We start from the raw sequence: 19,193 nt of genomic DNA, 5'->3' as shown, positions 1-19,193 counted from the left end.
CATTTAACAAATAATGCCCATGTTAATCACTGGCAGGAAGCACTTTCTCCAAACTCCAGAAGAATTAATTAAAGAACAAAAAAACTCTAAAAGCCCAGCAACTTGAAGATTAGATTATGTAAATATAGCTAGGTGTTATGTTTACATCCAAGAGTTTATGTACATACTACTTTATGTGAGATGATATCAAAACAATCTGAAGAGTTATACAAAAATATAGGTTGTATATATTCAATTATATTAATTTTCCATGAAGGACATTCCTTCTAATAACAGGACTCAGTCTTACACATCTTTTCTCCCACAGGCTCCCAGCTACACTTGACTCTGCTGAACTAACTGTCATATAGGATGGGATTCATCTGTTCAAATGCAGACACCTACATATGTGCTGGTCATTTTGACTCTGTTAATAGTCAGTGAAGAGGCACTTAGAGAGTATGACTAGTCTCAAAGCAAAAGGCTAAAAGTGGCAGATGAATCACACTCTAAAAGCGTCTCCTCTTTACTAACAGGAGAGTAAAGTGATAAGTTCAGAGTGTATATCCTGTATATTGTGTGTAACAGCGTATATTCTATTTGTTTAGCCAAGATCAATCTTGTTCAGAGCAAAATGGTCACAGTAAAGAAAAATAAATAATTTATACTAATTTAAAATTCATTTTACTATTAACACATTGTAAATTACAATAATTGTTCCTTATTTTTCTAGCAGAATTTAGACTGAGAAAAAGGGGATGGGGAAATCAGAATTTTGATTCCTGAATATCCGCTCATTCTAACTCTACAGATGTACAGATTAGCTTAGAAAATGAACAGAAAGCTAATTACAGACTTGAGTGCATGACCCAGTTTTATGCTGTGTGTCTTGATTCTTCTTTTATACCTTTCAAACTGAATCATAAGAGTGAAAAAAATAAAGCAAATATGCTTGTTTTGGAGGGCATTAACATATATATGTAAAATAAAACCCAATATTCTCATTTGTCCTTTTTAACTCTAGTAGTTGCACTTAATGTAGCCTTCAGAGTCTGTTTTGAATAAGCTAGCTGTGAAATATGAAGTTTGACAGACATGCTCTAGAAACAATTGCTAAAGAAAGAAAAAAAAAAGAAACACCATGGTTTTAATAATGCCACAATGCTCAAAAATTATTTTCATATAACATCTAATAGAAAAAATTACTTTTCACAGATAATGCTGTTTCAAATTTTCCTAGCTATAGGTAGCCAATGTCATTCATTACTTGTCAACCACATATTTTCAAAGAATATCTGGAAAAGATAGTGATATTTTAACCATACTGAGAATTATACTTTTCACATAAGTCTGACATTAGTAAATTCCTCTGTATCAGTTTTGTAAGTGGAGGAATGTTTCTTGCTTACCTATTTTGAGACAGCAAAAGAATTTGCAACAGAGGCAACCAATACAAAGAAAGCATTCTCATAGTAGAAATGCTATTGTCATCCAAATATAGTTCTTTTAGGAGAACATGATTTTCCAGTCTTGGAAGCTAAATAGAAAAGAGATGGTTATTTAAAAATAATATAAATTAGAGAAACAACAATGGAATGCTTACCAGATGCTTTTCATAAATCATTACTAAATACACGCAAAAACCACATTTTGGATATGTGTATCATTTCCTTATAATGTATGTACCAAGTGTCACACATAATTTCTACCTATCAGGTGGTAAGTATTTTTTAATGTCTTCTACCTAGTCTGAATAGTCAATACAAGTTTGAAAAAAAAAAAAAAAAAGTTGTCAAGAACCCAAGTGCCACAATCTTACTGTTTTATTCATGCAGTTATTTGCTGCTTATTGACAATGTTTTTCCCCTCTTGGATTCGTAAGAGAATCATAGTCAGTAAATATGACTAACTGTCCTCTTAGCAAACTACTTTCCTATTTTGAATGCTGCAGCACAAACTTCAACTTTTGGAAGATCAGCATACATCAAATCAGCCTGAACTATTACTTATATATAATGATAATAATATTTTGTTACATTTTAAACAAAGAATCACCATCATATAATACAACATCTGATGCTATAAAAAAGGAGGGAAATATAATTACTGAGGGGCCAATTTTTCAAGGACTTAGGAGCAAGAAAATACTTAACTGCTAGCCATTTGTATCTCTGAAAAATCTCCCTCTAACAGGGGAAAAAAAAGCCTACCTAAGAGCATGAAATATCCCACAGCAAACAAAGAGCACATGATCAGCATTCTTAAAAATATGACTGTTAACAAAGATGTATGCACAACAGCCACCGAATTCAAAGCTTTTACCTCCTGGAGGTTATTGCCTTGCAACTTCAGAATCTGAAGGAGGCCACAATTCTCAATGCCTTCAACTTGTGTGAGATGATTAAAAGAGCAGTCTAGGTGAATGAGAGTAGGTGCCTCACAAAGACCTTTTGTGCTGATTAACTGATTATGGTCCACAATTAATTGCTGAAGATTTTTCAGTGACCCCAGACCACCTGAAAATTAAAGATTTTAAGCTGAATTAAGCCATGATGAAATAAAACCCCATTGGTTTTCAAGTACTAAGAAAACTCTGAACTTTCAATATATTTATATTATCTATAGTAACAATTAATATTAGTCCTGTATAAGGTTTAAAAATAATTACTGTATTTTGACCCTATCAAATATACAATGTGTACAATTCACAAATTTCTGATCCTGTTAACCAAGCAATAATAACAGTTCATAACCCCTTTAGCACTTTTGTTGGCACAGAACATTGTTTTAGTGACAAACTATACCTGTTATGCTTTAAGCACTTTATAACTGCTACTCAGAACCTATGGGCTCTGTGAAATGCTAACAGCCCTCTTAAAACCACCCCTCAGAATGGAAACAGTATTTATGTTTAAAAGTTGATTTTCATTATTTCATTCTTAAGTTTTCTTTAAGTTATCAGCAAGGTGAGAATAAATTGTGTTAAAACTTAGACCAGCACCACCTCTATTATTTAAGTGCATCTTGTTTAAGGAATTATGTTATAAAATATATTTAATGAAGAAATTTATAAAGAAAATTTAGTGCCTTTAAGTATAAAGCTATACTTCTGTAGCCATCACACTCTCAAGCTTAGTCCTGCCAGCTAGCGTAAAGAGCAAGAACATGTGCGATCTCTACTCCAAAAAGATGCAAAGGAAAAGGTTCCTGTCTGTGTCTGTTTCTTTCATAGAATTTTTCCGAAATCATCCTGTTATGACAGCAAAAATCACACTGTCTTTCCACAGTCTTACACATGCTAGATGTTCTGCAAAGGCACTGATGCATCTGACTTGCTACAGGTCCAAGCAGTTTTTCTGTATCTCTGTAGTAAACCCCCTTTGAAGGGACTCCCTTTACAAAACATATCTAAAATAAGGAATTTCCAAATTTACTTTTCTCTCATGTATTCTTCATAGGATTATTTGAAGTAATACTTTGTCTCATCTTTATTTCACCCAAAACTTCCCAAGTTCCCAAAAGGAAGTTGGGTGAGCTTTATAGAGCTTAATGTCTTTGTGACTGTCCTCAGAGAATTAACTGGATTATGACACCAGAGACTAGTTTGCACCATAGATTATTGAGAATACAGAAGAGGAATTAAAAAAGAAAAGGAATGATAAAGAGAAAACAGAAGTAAAAAATTAAATGCCAAAACTAGCAGTAAATTACAAAAAAAAAAGTATCAAATAGAGGCCTTTGAATCATAGTAATTTAAAAATGGAAAGCACCTAGTAGAAATAACACAATTGCCTGATATTAAAGAGATATCATCCTAAATCTAGAACAAATGTCCCATGCTATAACTTCAAAACTGTGCTTTAGGAAATAAATATAAAAACCTTTAATTATTCTGAAAGAATTTCAAACATGCCCATGACATACTATCCTGACTGCAAGATCCTGGTCTGTATTTTCTTTTATGCTTGGATAAAAATAAAAAAGGAACCAGCACCATCTAGTGGTTTCAAAACAATTTCGTGTCAGACTGTTAAAATTAGCTCTCAAGACTTCCTCACAAAAGCAGTCCTTAAATCTCCACTTTTAAGTTATCAGTAGAGCAGTACCGGAAACTTTAAAAGCACTGAATTAGCCTGGAGTGGGACAGAGAGGAGAGATTGTACACACAGTAGGAAAAGGAAAGGAGTTAATACAGGATCTGGAAATTTCCTATTCTGCGTGCTGCACAAAGCACCTTTTTTACATCTCCTTCTCCTCATCTGTCTTGTTTAATTAGACCAAATGTCATTCGGAACAGACATGCCAAGGCTACATACAATGGGATCACAATCTATTCTGGAACTATCAAATGCAGTCCAACAGAAACATACACAAGGGAGAATAATGTAATGCAAACAGATGGTATTTTAATGTTTCTTCTGCACACATGCAAAATTAAAAATAAGCATGAAACTCTTCTGCACATTTCTAGAAGATACTGTTTGGTTTACGTATGATGCAACCAACATGAGCTATAGCAATATATGGGAGAATGCATTTTGTTGAAAAACATATGGTTTCAGCAAGATTTGTGGAGAACCTTTATATAAGTAGCTCTATAGCAATTTGCAAAGTGCTGCTGGAGTCTGTTAGCTAGGGACTCTATCTTAGCTATCAATGCAAGTTCTGAAGTAACAGTCTATGTGTGACAAAGATGAATGGTAAGAGAGGAGTGAAAGCTGACAGTGAACATGAAGATGAAAAAACATAAACAAACCCCCGAACTGAAAGGTGTCTGATAAAAAAACCTGTGCTTTCTTAAAAAGAATAGGTCCAAAGAAGCATTTACGACTACCCACAGCTATGCATTGCTATTCTTAGCACTGCCAGGATTTTAGCCAACATACTATGACAATATAGACACCCTACAAAAGTGTATTCTATGACTCAAGTCAAAATGGTACTTTCTGTGTAAAAAAATTTTTAAGTAAAGCATTCATCTTCCAAATACAAAACACATGCACTGAACTTCAGTGTCTTATTGACACAATTATTTAATTTGTGATCATGCATTCTCTAAGTGGAAAAGCATAACTGAGACATATTTCTGATACTTCTACTGTTATTTTTAAGGGTTTTCTGGCAACTCTAATTTATCCCCTACTAATGCTATATTTCAATGAGAGGAGGAAAAAAGAAAAAAAGAAATCATAGTATGCTTGAAGTTTCCTACAATAAGTTATTAAAACATAAGTATTACAAAGATAAATAAGCCTTACTTCTCAGGAAAAAGCCCACAGCCTTTGTTAAACCTGAACGAACAGAGAACATTGCGCAGTACTGCGGCTTTCAGAATTGCTAAGGGACATCCTGCAAGATTTACAGATGGGAGGGATACATTAACTTCTTAAAACCCATAAATCCAGTTTTGTGTATTCTATGCAACTGCTTACAACCAATATGTTATTGTATGAAATAAATCCGGTATTATGCATCTGTTTTAACCAGACATCCTCAAAGCAGTTCTGGACAGAGGAGAAAGACAGATTCCAAGCTGATTTTTGTGACTATTCATTTACCCACTCAAATTCATCAGAGACTCAGTAAACATAGCAGCACACTGCACAAAACAGAAAGTACAAGAGGATTTTACTACACTTGGCCTGTACAGATATTACATTCCACACAGATGCCACATTCCTAAATGTCATCCACTAATATTATTCTTACAGTAATCTTGCAGACATTTTTATCACATGAGACAAATCTGAATAAGAATCTCATCCAGCATTATTTGCCACAAGGATATAGATAACGCTTCTTTAACCAGTTTATTGTATTGTTTCTCATTAGGGTACTGATATGCTTTTACAGTAAACATGGATATTCCAGCACCTTTATAAACTCTGTATTATAAACTCTGTTCACAAATACTAACATTCTAAATTTGCACATATTAGGAAAAAATATTAAAAATATCAACATTAAACCCTTTAAATCTACAGATTTTATTTTAAGTTTTCCCATTTCCTGTTTGCTATGCCATTGTTATTTATCACAGAATTGCATTATCCATGTTCATACTGTTTCAGTCTCCTTTTTTTTTTTAAACAGTGGAAACCAATTTTTTTATATAAATGTCTTATGTGAATGTGTTTCATCCATCAGCTTCGTAATTGTTTTATATTATTTTCCTGCTCGGAAGCAGGAAAATAAAGTATGTCCACATAATTTAAAGAAAATGAAAAGTCTAATTCAAGACAAATAAAATGAAAATCTCCTTATCTCCTTTCCATTCCCAGCTCTGCAGTCTTTCCAAGTAATGTCTTTAGATTTAGCACAGACTAAGAACACAACTAGAAAGTCACCTTTTCTGATTTCATGTTTCAATTTATACAAAATGAATTACTTCATCACATGCAATTTTTTTCTTGACCATAAGATTTTATTTCAATCGACAAATCTCTGAAGATTCATCTCTGTTAAGACTGTAATACTGAAATTATATATTCACCCGTATTTTGGCGGCCTTTACAAATTTCACAGTATGTCATGCACCAACCCTCAGGTCCCTAGAGTATAGTGAGGCTGTCAAATCTAGTTCTGTTCTATATCTGCTGTGCGGTCTTCTTGAAGGAAATTTGCTACTTTCAGGCCTTGAGAGCTCCCTTTCAGGTAATGATATGGCAATTTACTACTACCTTTTCTCAACTCTTAATGTTACTTTGAGGGACCACTAATGATCTTCCCTCTGTACATCATTCCAAAAAACAAAAAAATGGCTTCTTCACTTACATACAGCAAAGGTCTCAGTTATTTTCACTGCACTACACTTTCCTGACCTTTTGTCAGTAGAAAAAGCTGTTGATCCCGATTACATCTATATCAAATCTGCATAACACAAGGCTCACAATGCAGTATTTTTGGCTTGCCAGAAGCTGAGCCACAGTATCTACCCCTTAGGGACTTTATAGTCTGAGCGGCACTACAAGCAGAGAGGCAAACACTTGTTCGCTACATGAAAAATTCCTGGCTGGCCAACAGAACACATCTATCTCCTGGCAGAAAGATTTCACGTATTGATGCATCTGTTGAGTAGTCTGGGTGCATGTAAATTCTAACTGGTTGACTGCATGCTACAGGTACATCTGTTGCCTCCCAACTGTTGGGCCTAACAAATATAGCAAACTACCTTTGTAAATACAATAGGGGTTGGCACACCTGCTGTGCCTAAACGATTTGCATGACTTTACCTTAGACTCATTCTTTTTTCCAGCTTTGGTGCAATGGGCAGCAATGAAGAGCCAGAGGGGGAGGGAAATAGGGAACAATAGTTTGGAGCCAGAATGGGCAGCATTTTAGTAGAAAGACAGGCTGTGGTCCAGCGTTAGCATGGTTCACAGACTCAGATAAAATTATTTCTGTGTAACTACTTACCGTGTCAGTCAGGTACATGCTGGAATTATCTGCAGTTGCAAAGCTAGGCTTTATATTAATTGTTTCTGCAGATAAACTGAACTCAGGCTACTCACATATTCCAACCGAGTTAGTGCAGGTAATATTAGGGGCCTTTCTAGAAAGATTTTTAGTTCTCTCTGGCTGACAGTAGTTATATGGCCTGGTAGTTAGAATACATGACAGTAGCTAAGCCATAATACAAATAAATACGAAGTTGAGTATGCTTTAAAATGCAGGTCTGCTCTGTTGCCTCATTCTCCTTAGGCTTAGCAGCTGGCTGGCTTTGAATCCAAGGGAAATACAATTTTGAATATAAACAGCACAAATAGTGTTATACAAACTGGAATAATTTTTATTCATTTTCTTACCAATTCGAGTGATTCTATTGTAGGAAAGTTCAAGATTTTGGAGATTTATGCAGCCATCTAAGCCACAAACTGATGAAAGATGGTTCTTATTCAGAATCAGAATACGGAGATTTTCTAGGTTTTCAAGGTCAATTATCTCAATGTTGTTTTCCTGCAATAAAGGAAAATGAGAATATTAAATAGAATCTGAAGTCAAATAGCAGAATTAAGCGTAAAAATATGGTAGACTGTCATCATTGCTTATTTTTATCAGAAACTGCTAGGTACGAGTAATGGCATCGCTATTTTTTCCATTAGAAAAATAAATTGATGAGTCATAGAAACTGCCTTTTGTGTACTGCTGGGATAGAACAAAACTACATCTCCAACTTCATTCTGGTTCTGAAAATGCCCAGAAGTTGAAACTAAAAGTGTAAGGAGAAGTTAAGGACAGAGTGGTCTTTTCCATACACGCCTGCCTAGCTTCCCAAGTTCTGGGAGACTGACCTAAAAACTGCGTAGAAACCATCATATTTACTAGACACTAATGAAGACAGCTATGACTTTGCTAGAATCCTATTTACTAACAGTGAAAATTTGCATTTAGAGGCATTTTGGTCACAAACATCGACACTGTTCTCAGCTAATGTTCCTCCCCCAAGAGATCTTCCTCTTTTAACATCCCCTTCCCCAGGCCTTAATAATGCTTCCTTGGATTTTTACTTCACTATTTGCTGCCTTTGTTTTCTTCTGGTTTTCACCTGCAGATGCTCAAACAAACAAAACTTAAATTCCCTGCCTTTGTAACAAACTGATTAAGCCAAAGAGCCCAATTCCTATTCCAGAATTAACATGCTGACTAGATTTAGGTGCTACCTTCAGCCGCAGGCAGAGATTCACAGATTCACACAGGTTCACAGATTGGTAGGGGTTGGAAGGCACCTCTGGAGATCGTCTAGTCCAACTCCCCTGCTAGGGGAGGATCACCTAGAGCAGGTTGCACAGGATCACATCCAGGCGGGTTTTGAATATCTCCAGAGGAGACTCCACAACCTCTCTCGGCAGCCTGTTCCAGTGCTCAGTCACTCTCAGAGTAAAGAGGTTTTTCTTCATGTTCAGATGGAACTTCCTGTGTTCCAGTTTGTGCCCATTGCCTCTTGTTCTGTCACTGGGCACTACTGAGAAGAGTCTAGCCCCTTCCTCTAGACATCCACCCTTTAGATACTTATAAACATTGATTAGATCCCCTCTCAGTCTTCTCCAGACTAAACAGACCCAGTTCTCTCAGCCTTAATAGGAATCAAATATGCTTGGTACCTCTACATTGATATACTTTAGGTCTTTGCAGCTACTTAGTCCTTCCAGTGCAACTAGTCCACAGCGCCTCAGAGTCAAAACTTGAAGATTTGAACACTCGGATAACGTTGAGAGGCTACAAGCTGGCAAATCTTCGAGTGTAAGTGTTGTAACCTACATGCATTTATTGATAAATAAAATTAATTGTTTGTATATTGAACATTCATTGTACAATATCACATTATGGTTATTTCCTTTAAGAAGAAAAACAGACCAAAACTACATTCTACTAACTCTTCAGAAAATGCAAGCAGCTAGTTAATCCTTTCATACAGAAAAGAATGGCATTGATGAGTTTGATCTGTTAAATGGGAGAAGTTATTATGAAAACAATCTATTTGATTTTAACATCCACCCTAAAATAAATAAAACCAATCCTTTGCTAATGACATTGAATTTGAATGGATGGAAGATTAACACTAAGCAAAGCAATTAATAGTATGAATTGTTTCCCATCACACCATCATAAATAGCGAGTGAGCGCGCAAGAACAGACAAAAATAGTTCAGACTAAAAGTGTATGTAGTCCAGCATACGCTGATAAGTTAGTAAGCGCTAAGATAAGTAAGTGCTGGCAACCAAGAGATGTTCTTGACAGAAAAGCACCATCTATAAGCTGATCAGCAATGTCCTGTTTCTGGAAGAGACTAGTCTTCTCAAAACTGAAGGGGCTAGATGAGTAGCAGCTGAAGTACGGACCCTCATACAAAGGCAAAACCCATGTTAATTCAGCAGAAAAGAGGAGCTAGGAGCTCCTGCCTTTTACAGGTTTAAGATACTATCAATCATCTGAAGACTAATACCACACCACTCTGCTCCACAATCCTCACAGGAATTCAAAAGTCATTCTCATTGCCCTTATTCTGCATTTGTGCAGAGGAATTCTCACTGAGATCTATATCCTGCTCAACAACAATCTCCTCCTCTTCCAAAACAGCATTCTGCTGACATATCAAAATGAAAAAAAAAAAAAAAAGGATAAAAAAAGAAAAAGTGATGGTATGGCTTCCCATTTCATTCTCAATCTTCTGTATAGTTACCTGCTGCAGAGTACTCCAAGGGCCACTATGAATTATCTTTTGTGTGCTTAATGGAGGCATCTTGCTAACTGAACTTTTCCTTGGTCGTTTTTTTACAGTTGCTTGCTTTCTTTGGTTTTCTTCATATATTTTAGACCAAGATTTACATGTGTTCATCCAGTTTATTCTCTTTTTTTCAATATCATCAGGAAGAACTAGTCTACTGGAACACTCAGCTACATCCTGAATTCTGTCCCAGGTCTCTCTGACCTCCTTATTAGCATCTTCCATTACAAACACAGTTTTCTTCATTGTTTCAGACTGAGAAAATTGATCTTTGACTTTTCTTTTACTTGCATTTGGCTGGACATTTAGTAGACTGCTGCATATATTGTTTGCCTTATTTTCTACCACGTCATTAGCTCCAAAATTAATAGATTCATCACTTGAAGTATGACTATTTGGAGCTTTATTAAGATCTCTAGTTTGTGAGTAATTTTCTTCTACATGTGTTATTGAATTCATGTAGATGTTCTCATTATTTACTTGAGAAGAGTGTTCCTTCTTCTCAGAGCCTAGCGTATTTGGTGTTGGTGTCAAATTTCTTTCTGCTACAATCATCCAATTATTTGTTTCATTCATCATTTCAGTCTGTTTTTCTTTTTGTTCTTCTACTTGCTTATTTACTTCCTCCTCCTGTTCTCTTATTACTTTTGTATTTTCTGTCTTCTGCTTATCCTTTTTTATGTTTTCTTTGTTGTTTTCTCCACTTTCACTCATCACAGCTTTTGCTCTTTTTTCTCCTAGTTTTCTCTGTTCTTCTCTTCTTGTTTGCAGTTGTTTTTCTCTTTCAAGTCTCAGGCTTTCTTTCTTTTTCTCATATTCCTCACGCCTCCTCATCTGTTCCAAATATTCCTGTCTTTCAAGTTCTTCTTGTCTCTTTTTTTCCTCTTCTTTCTTTTGCCTCTTTTCTTCCATTCGTCTCTTCATTTTTTCCTCTTTTTCTTTCATTTCTCTCTCTATTTCCTCCAGTATTTTCTGCTTCATTTTTATTTCATCTTTCCATTCTTTTAAGATGGGAGCATATTTTTTACGGACTAAAAATGATCTAAAACTAGCTTGGATTTTCACAGCTGCTGTATTCCTTTGTTCTGCCAGGTGTTGTCTTTCTTTTGCTTTCTGCTCTTCCAACGCCTTTTTTTCCTCTTCCATTTGCAACTGTAGCTTCATGATCAATTCCTAGGCCAAAACAAGTAGGACAGACTTAAACTACTTTTAAAATATGACACACGTTGCAATGTGCAATTTATCATTAATAAACAGAATCTGCTGTACTAACTGTTCCAGAATAACATTTATTCTCAAATTGATGATAGTAACCTCACAGTCCCTTGACAAAAGCTTGTTGTACAACCTTACCCTATGTTGCATCATTTTGTCTCTCCAAGCTGTCTTTTCTTTCTGTAACTCATCTTCCATCACAGCTTGTTGTTTCTGCACAACAAATTAACTTAGATGAATATTGTACAAAACCTGGAACATCACAAAACACCCTCCCTCCAGTCTCCCCCATCTTCTTGACTTTCCAACAATCCACTTTTGCGAATGCCTGAATTAAAATGAGAAACTTGGCTGTGTGAGGTTCAAGATAAACAACTGGACACTCAGATTAGTAATGCAGATTTGGTCATGTACTGACAGATGCCTACCTTCAGGGAGTTCGCATCTCAGCACTAATCCAAACAACTGCCACCTTCCTCTCCAAATTCTGTACTACTATCGAAGATGAAAACTACGTTTATGAAATCAACATTCAAATTACAGGTAGATAATAGCAACTTAACAGAAACAAAAGCTCTGAAAGTACCATGAACTGTACACCCCTTTAACTGCACTGGTATGTTACCGTTAATCGTATAATCTTTCAAACAGGAATTTTGTTCAATAAAGTTAAAGAAATTTTTTTCACTGAAATTGTTTCTTGATGGAAAATGAAAGTTCAAGTCTATTTTCTCTATATTTGCAACTAAATAGCATTTCCCCCTCTCCCAACATACTCTCAATCAGGAAAAAAGAAAGTTCCAAATGATCTGGAATTACATCTGACTGAAAATTAGCAGACAGTAAGTGCCTAAAAACCACAGGCTGATCCAGAACCACGTAACTCCTGGTGGAACCAAGATAAATCAGTATCAGCCAAATTAAATACACAGCAGTATATGAAGGTACCAGTATAAACAAACTAGCACTTGCATCTTGGACAAAGGCTCCCAGGTGCCTAAGCACTGCTTTTCATGCATGTTCAGAAGCATGCTGTTCAGACAGTAGGGCACTACAAGTCCAGATCCTTTTGTAATGGGGGAAATTAGACTCCATCTCTCACCTCCACAAAGAGCGTGCTAGTGACAGCACTACCAAAGTGTCCAAATGGGAACATGCCCTACCTTCTCTAGAGAAAGAAAGCCATTCTACATCCAAAAGTGATTTATGACATCAAAGAGCAGAGGAAGCCTAATCAGTTTTGTGGCCTGTTGAAAAGGGAGCTATCTCAGACTCTGAACTGACCTTCAGAGATCAAAGGTCTTTTCATTTACTCAGACCTCCCTTAATTTTGGTGACGTAAATTACCTTGCTGGGACCAAGATGCTCACCTCTTCAGAAAGTTACAAATTAGTTAAATCAATATGTAGTGTTAATGCATCTTCTAAAACAGAAATATTTAGGCTAAATAATAAAATATTGTGGCCCCACAAGTATAATGTGTGCTGGTTACATTTTATCACATTCTGATGCTCCTTTGTGGAGAGTTACCAAATTTTATCCTTCTGTGTGCAACATGCACTATAGCAAAACATGGCTAGACACTCTGAGAATGCAACCAATCAATGTATGAAGTCATGTTCCGTTGTGGCAGAACTCAGTAGATTAAGTCTGACTCAGTCTCCCAGATACAGACAAGAAAAAGGAGTCTTGTAACTTTTACCAGATGAAGCACAGCACCAGCGTTTCTGAATGGAATGATTTTGATTCAGATTACTTCACCTGTGATTTTTCATCTAACTGCAAAATTGGGGTGGGAGGTCTAAAGTAATTAAGTATTTTCTATTAAGGCACAGTGACCATTTTTCATTTGTGAGTAATTTAGCACAACTCTCATTTCCAATACTTTGGCTGGTGTCATAATATAAAAACTTAGTAAGGGCAAAGCCTAAAAAATAATGTAACATTTAGCATAGCAAAGTCATTTACTGCTGATCAAAGCAGTAAATGCATAAAACCCAAAGGGACTGTACATAAATATGTCTTACATCTCACTTTGGTATCACAAGTAGACAGAGTTTAGGACAGTCATACCATTTGGGATAGTACTCTCTTTTTCACATTAGATCTTGAATTCAGATAGTCTAGATGGGAACAGATTGGCTTCAAAATCATTAATTACCTTATGAAGAATCTCTAACTTTATTCTTTCAGCCTCAAATTCCTCCAGACGCTGCACTCTTCTTGCGTGTTCCTCTTCATTCTGTTTTTCCTGTGCTTCCCTCTCAGCTTTCCACTTTTTCCTCTTCTCATCTTCAAGCTCCTTTTGTCTCTTCTCCCACTGCTCAAATTCTTGTCTACACTTTTCTTCTACCTCACGATAAGTAAGGCTTATGCTCATTTCAACATCAGCTACAAATTTGGAATCAACAAAGCAAACCTTTTATTTAATTTCCTAATAAGTACTGGGGGACATTTAACAGTCTTAAAGTACTGACAAGAAAAGGATTCTGTGCTGATACAGCCAGCAATATATATCTCCAAGGAAAGCGGAACTATAATGCGAGTCTTTTCTGTCAAAGACATCTTATTACCCTGATGCACGCTTACTGACTCTGCTACAATAATGCTTATTCTACCAATGTACATTTCAGGATTATGCTTTGTCTTCTGTGGCTCTCCGCAGGGGTTTTATAACTGATGCACTCCACCCCAAAACATGCAAAGGCCATGGCAAAAGGAAACATTCACAGCCAATGTGAGTATAAAAAAATTAAAGAAGTTGTGGCCAAAGCACAACCTACTTAATGCCTCCAATCTGGCTTCCATTTGTATTCATAATTATTTAAATAATTTTTGGGTAGTATTTTTAGAAACAAATTTCTATCAAGACATTAAAGACTAGGATAATTTTTTTATCCTGAAACGAGATAGAAGCATGAGCATTTGCTCATGTGCAGTTCATGAAGTACGAAAACCTATTGCATACTGTAATATGTAATTCATTACAAAGAATGTTATGATACTCATGAAAACAAAAAAGCAGGAAATAGTGATATGATACTAAAGATCAACTCAACCAAATGACTAATGCATTTGTTTACCTGGAACAAAACAGTCATCAGTGACCACATCATCACTGGTGGACTGACTGTTATAATTAGGTGGTGTAGCAATCTGCAAGTCTTCATTTTCAATTTCAAACAGTACCTAATACAGTTTAATATTGCCATTAAGAAACAAGAAACAAAATTTAAGAGCGTAACATTATAAAAATCTTCCAGAACAAGGATAATCTTTTCATCATATGACAAGTACAATAATACAAAACTTACTACTAACTGGAATCCTTAGACATTGAATTATGCAAATATGTAATCAAAATTTTGTTTTCTAGAGTAATAAATATTGGAGTAATTCCCAAAATACATAATCTTTCTATGTGTTTTTTTAATATATTTTACATTTTGCCTTGAAAAATGAATGTTTTGCATTTGGGATTTGTTTTACTTTCTGTAGGACTAAGTACTATATTTGTGGATGAATACTTTTATACACATAGGGGAAAAACTAGTTACAGAGTAAATTTTTAAGAAGTCTATTTGAAAATAATGCCATGGGCATGAAAATTGCTTTATTTCTTTCATTGTTCTATATTGTCAAGAAGTAATCTATTCCTGCTCATTTATCATCCGTTCATCACATGCTTGGGGCATATATTAATATTTGTAATGCAGCTGAAGTCACATAAAGTAATTGTGCTGTTCTAAACAATGGTCTTCTGAGAACAAAAAAAAATCATGTTTGCAAAAGTGCTCACTAATAAAAGCCAGGTGACAAATTAAAAGTGATTAAATTAAATACAGGTTTATGTTTTTCTAAGAACTTCAGCAAGTTATTCAGTCAAATCCTATGAAAATATAAAAGAACCTAGGGTCTTAACTTATGATTTCTCTTTGCCATTATTATGTTTACATTGTCTATAAAATAATGGAATATATTGGCAGCAAGATTAAAAGTAGCAGATCCTCCTGATCATCATAAAAAGAATACGATTAGAGAAGTTTAATAGTGTTATCATACTATTGAGATAATATTCTGCAAATAATTAACAATAAAGGATTATTCAGTTTTGTTTAATTTTGTTGATTTTTGTGCTCAGCATCTCAACTACTGATGGAGAGAATTTATTCCAAATTTTAAAACTTATAGACATGGTGTATTACACCCGATGTCTCAGTTCTAAAGAATGGCATATACAAACTTATCTTAATACCTTATGGATAGTCTGACAGAAATAAAACTGAAAACATGTACAGGTCTCCTTAGGAGGACAACAAAGCAAGTGTAAGTTACCTAGATTACTTAATGGAATTTTGTTCATTATAAATATTGTTTAAATAGAGAATACCCTTTTTTTAAATTGTTCTGGATCTTCATTATATTCAGAAGCTAATTCTGCCAAATTATCTGAAGCATGGCAAGAAACTACTCCATAAACATTACCTAAAGAAAAAATAAATACATAATTTAGTACACAGAGAGAGAATCCCTTACCAGTACTCAGTTCTACTCTATACTGATTAGCTACTATACTTCTTTAAACTAAAATAAAGTATTTTTTTCCTTTAAAACTCTTACCCACCCAGTTTTACTCAAACATATATATATGGGAGTCATTTATCTACATTAAAAGCAGCAAATATGTGTAACTGGAACACACACACAATGATATTGTAAGAATCCAGTGACAGCAACTATGAAAGAGAATTGCAAAGCATAGAACACAGCAGAACATTTTCTGTGTAGAAAAATACCGTAGAAATTGTATCAGGTCAAAAATTGACAAAAAACTAAAAAAAATAATGAAAAAGAGTGTCCATTACAAAAAAAAGATAAAAGGAAACCTTCCTCAAATATCAAAATGTATAGACAATATTGAACTTTTGTTCACAAAGACCATTACACTGAATGAGTGTGAAACCCAAGATTATGTGAAAAAAATAGAACGGAACAGACAATGCTAGCTCTCTGGCATATAAACAATGAGCTTGGCTTCAGTCACACAGCTCACACAGCAATATTGTTCCCAATTACAAGGTCAGTTTATTTAATGCTAGGTTGGATATCTCTAAAGACAGACTGTAAATGTATCCTATGTGGTTCAATTGTATCCGTACTCTTAACTTCAGCTCCTAATGACTTAAATTCAGATTCTCATGAAGGGTCTGGCCCAGGTCCTGTTTCAGAGAATGATCCTGCAACTTGCCTTGATCTATGGTTTAGCATCAGATGAATGTTTAGAAAAATTCAATTCATACTCAGATGTTAATCCTAGAAGACAGCATTGCATGGTTTTATTTAAGAACTTAGAGATTTACAGCATGCATTCAGAAGCTGATGCAATAGGTTTCACTGCTTGTTCTACTTAAAAGTTTGCACTGTTTTACTGATGATTGTTAGTCTAACTTCCACTGGCAATACCAGGTGCATAAATATTTTAACTGTGATCCCTGCTTACTTGTAGTTTCTTCATCTTCTAAGTCTTGCAGTATAAGCTTTTCAGCATCTTGATTTCTGCTCTTTATAAAGTTTACATAGGAGAGAAATGATTCTGGCAAGTCATCTGAAATCTAGAAAAACAAGACGTTTGACAAATTCTACATTTTCATCTCACAGGCACAACCAGAGGTAAATACTTGATGTGCAAGAATAAAGACTCATTTTGATTTCCCCTATAAAGCACTGATGCAGATGCAGTAGCAATTGATACCAAAATTGTTGCCAATTCCATGTTGTCTTATCACCCACACAACAATTAATAACTCTCCTTTTTAATCACATACTAATTAAATTTTGATTGGAATACATTTTAGTAACTTATCTTCCACTACCTTCAGAAACATGCTTCTGTTAACATTTTCTTTATAATTGTGTTGGACCAAGAAATTAAGAAGGTTGAGACAAAAATTAACGAATACTTATGACACACAAGATCTTTTTTCTTAAAAACATTCAGACTCTTTAAAAAGTAAATTAATTTTAAATTTAATAATGTTTAAAGTATGCATGTAAATCAGATGCTTCAACTTTCTTTACTACATAGATACTTTTTTATTCAAAAGACTGTCTTTTACTGTAAGGATTTGGGAAAATAGATTGTCTTCTCTCAGACATGTAAATTGCGGTAAACTTTGCTGACATTCAGCATGTGAGTGCATAAATAATTATCACTGATGCCTTTGCCTATCTTCATGTCAAATCAAACATATGATTTATGGTCACATATGACCAGTGTCATCTACCCTAATATCCTATAGACCAATCCTTTTGCTATGAGTCTGAAAGGTTAAAATAACTGAAAAGGACCCAAATAACTGATTGGGTTTCAGAGGAAAATATTTTCCCCAAAATAAGGTGTCATCCAATAAAGAGGACTTGAAGCACCAATTTGTATGAAATTAGTATCAGGAAGTCTCCAAACATAAGACAGTTTCTTGAGAGATATAAATACAGATTTAAATGAAGAATCATTGGCTTATTCATCCAGATTTAATCTATCTCATTAGCTTTAATAAAATCTTCCAGCTCCAGAGAATTCTAAAACAAATTACTATCTACGAGTCCGATTTTCTCACTTAAGCAGAATGCTGATATTCATCTCTTTTATTGTCTTGTCACCGCTGGTGGTTACATTTTTCATGAAGCAATACTACTGAGACTACTTTTCAGAAGAAATCCTCAGGTTAGGTATGTCAGGAAAAAGTTCATTCATCAGATCGGCTTTCCAACGCCTGTACCACTTTCAAGCAGAAACAGAAGCAGGTTTGGCCCATTGAATACTTACTGTGTCACTGTCACTCAAAGCTTCGTCTGATACTTCTATGTCAGGATCATCTGCTTCAACGGAAGAAACACTGATTCTGCTTAATTCAATTTCTATTTCTTTTTCAATTCCTTCAATATCTTCTGACATTCTACTTTCCACAGTGTCTTATCTGCTTTCAAAGCCACACAAAGAAAATATTAATTTTCAGCACTGCATGAACCAAAATAAAGAAGGTGCTCATTTAGCATAAGTTTATTCAGATATATTGATTGAACAGTTGGCTTAAAACAAGAAAAGGAACAACAGGAGTGTGTTCTGAACACCTCGCTCCATACCAACAAGCAAAAAATAAGAAAAAAGTTAGTTTATGAGAAGAGAACCCCCCCTCAGTCTACCCATCTAAATTTTTCAGGTGTTACCAAATTTGAATATTAAAAACCCCTGCCTGCTCTCTACTCCTTATGGAGAGTATCAGTGCTACGACCTAAGCCTCACAAGGGGTTTTTCCAGCCCCAATAGCTGACCAAAAAAAAAAAAAAAAGCTTCAAACAATAAATACATATTAATAATTACAAAATAAGACTAAGAATCCAGAAAACACTCGATGGAGTTGTAATGATACAGAGAAAACAGTGAGAAATGGCCTAACCCACAAAAGTAGACTTGTAGATTGATCCAGGCAGGAGGGGAAGGGGTCCCTTGCCGTTCCCCCCTCCCTCCACAACACGCACCCCTCTCCTCACCCCTAGTCCCAATTAGGGGATAGGAGAGGCAGCCCAGACCCGCTCCATCAGAGGCAGCGAACAGTTCCTCGTCCCTCGCCGGCTCCCGGAGCAGGAGAAGGGACACACTGAGCGCATATCAGCCGTGAAGGCGCGAAGCAGTTCCTCGCTGAGAGAAACTACAACTCCCAGAAGGCATCGCGGCGGGGAGGCTGCCCGCCCACCGCTGAGCCGCCCCTTTGCA

At 35.5% G+C, this 19,193-nt stretch overlaps 1 protein-coding gene across 2 annotated transcripts in view; it reads right to left on the bottom strand.

Annotated features, from left to right (window-relative positions):
• The window catches only part of LRRIQ1 (leucine rich repeats and IQ motif containing 1), a 114,372-nt gene that overhangs the window by 94,968 nt on the left and 211 nt on the right, over positions 1–19,193 (bottom strand). Inside the window, exons 2-12 of one of the 2 annotated variants that reach the window (XM_054812748.1) lie at positions 18,246–18,399; positions 16,920–17,031; positions 15,810–15,904; positions 14,503–14,608; positions 13,581–13,810; positions 11,558–11,632; positions 10,160–11,377; positions 9,081–9,233; positions 7,785–7,935; positions 2,302–2,495; positions 1,389–1,516 (exon numbers count right to left, since the gene is read on the bottom strand). In XM_054812748.1, coding sequence (XP_054668723.1) covers positions 1,389–1,516; positions 2,302–2,495; positions 7,785–7,935; positions 9,081–9,233; positions 10,160–11,377; positions 11,558–11,632; positions 13,581–13,810; positions 14,503–14,608; positions 15,810–15,904; positions 16,920–17,031; positions 18,246–18,374 — 2,591 coding nt within the window. In that variant the 5' untranslated portion in view covers positions 18,375–18,399. Of the gene's footprint in view, positions 1–1,388; positions 1,517–2,301; positions 2,496–7,784; positions 7,936–9,080; positions 9,234–10,159; positions 11,378–11,557; positions 11,633–13,580; positions 13,811–14,502; positions 14,609–15,809; positions 15,905–16,919; positions 17,032–18,245; positions 18,400–19,193 lie in introns of those variants that run through there. The other variant, XM_054812750.1, reaches the window with a different exon arrangement.

Source organism: Grus americana, chromosome 1, assembly GCF_028858705.1.
Source record: "Grus americana isolate bGruAme1 chromosome 1, bGruAme1.mat, whole genome shotgun sequence".
Classification (NCBI taxonomy): Eukaryota; Metazoa; Chordata; class Aves; order Gruiformes; family Gruidae; genus Grus; species Grus americana.
Note: the sequence above shows the minus strand (reverse complement) of the source record. Positions and strands in the feature narration are given on the sequence as shown.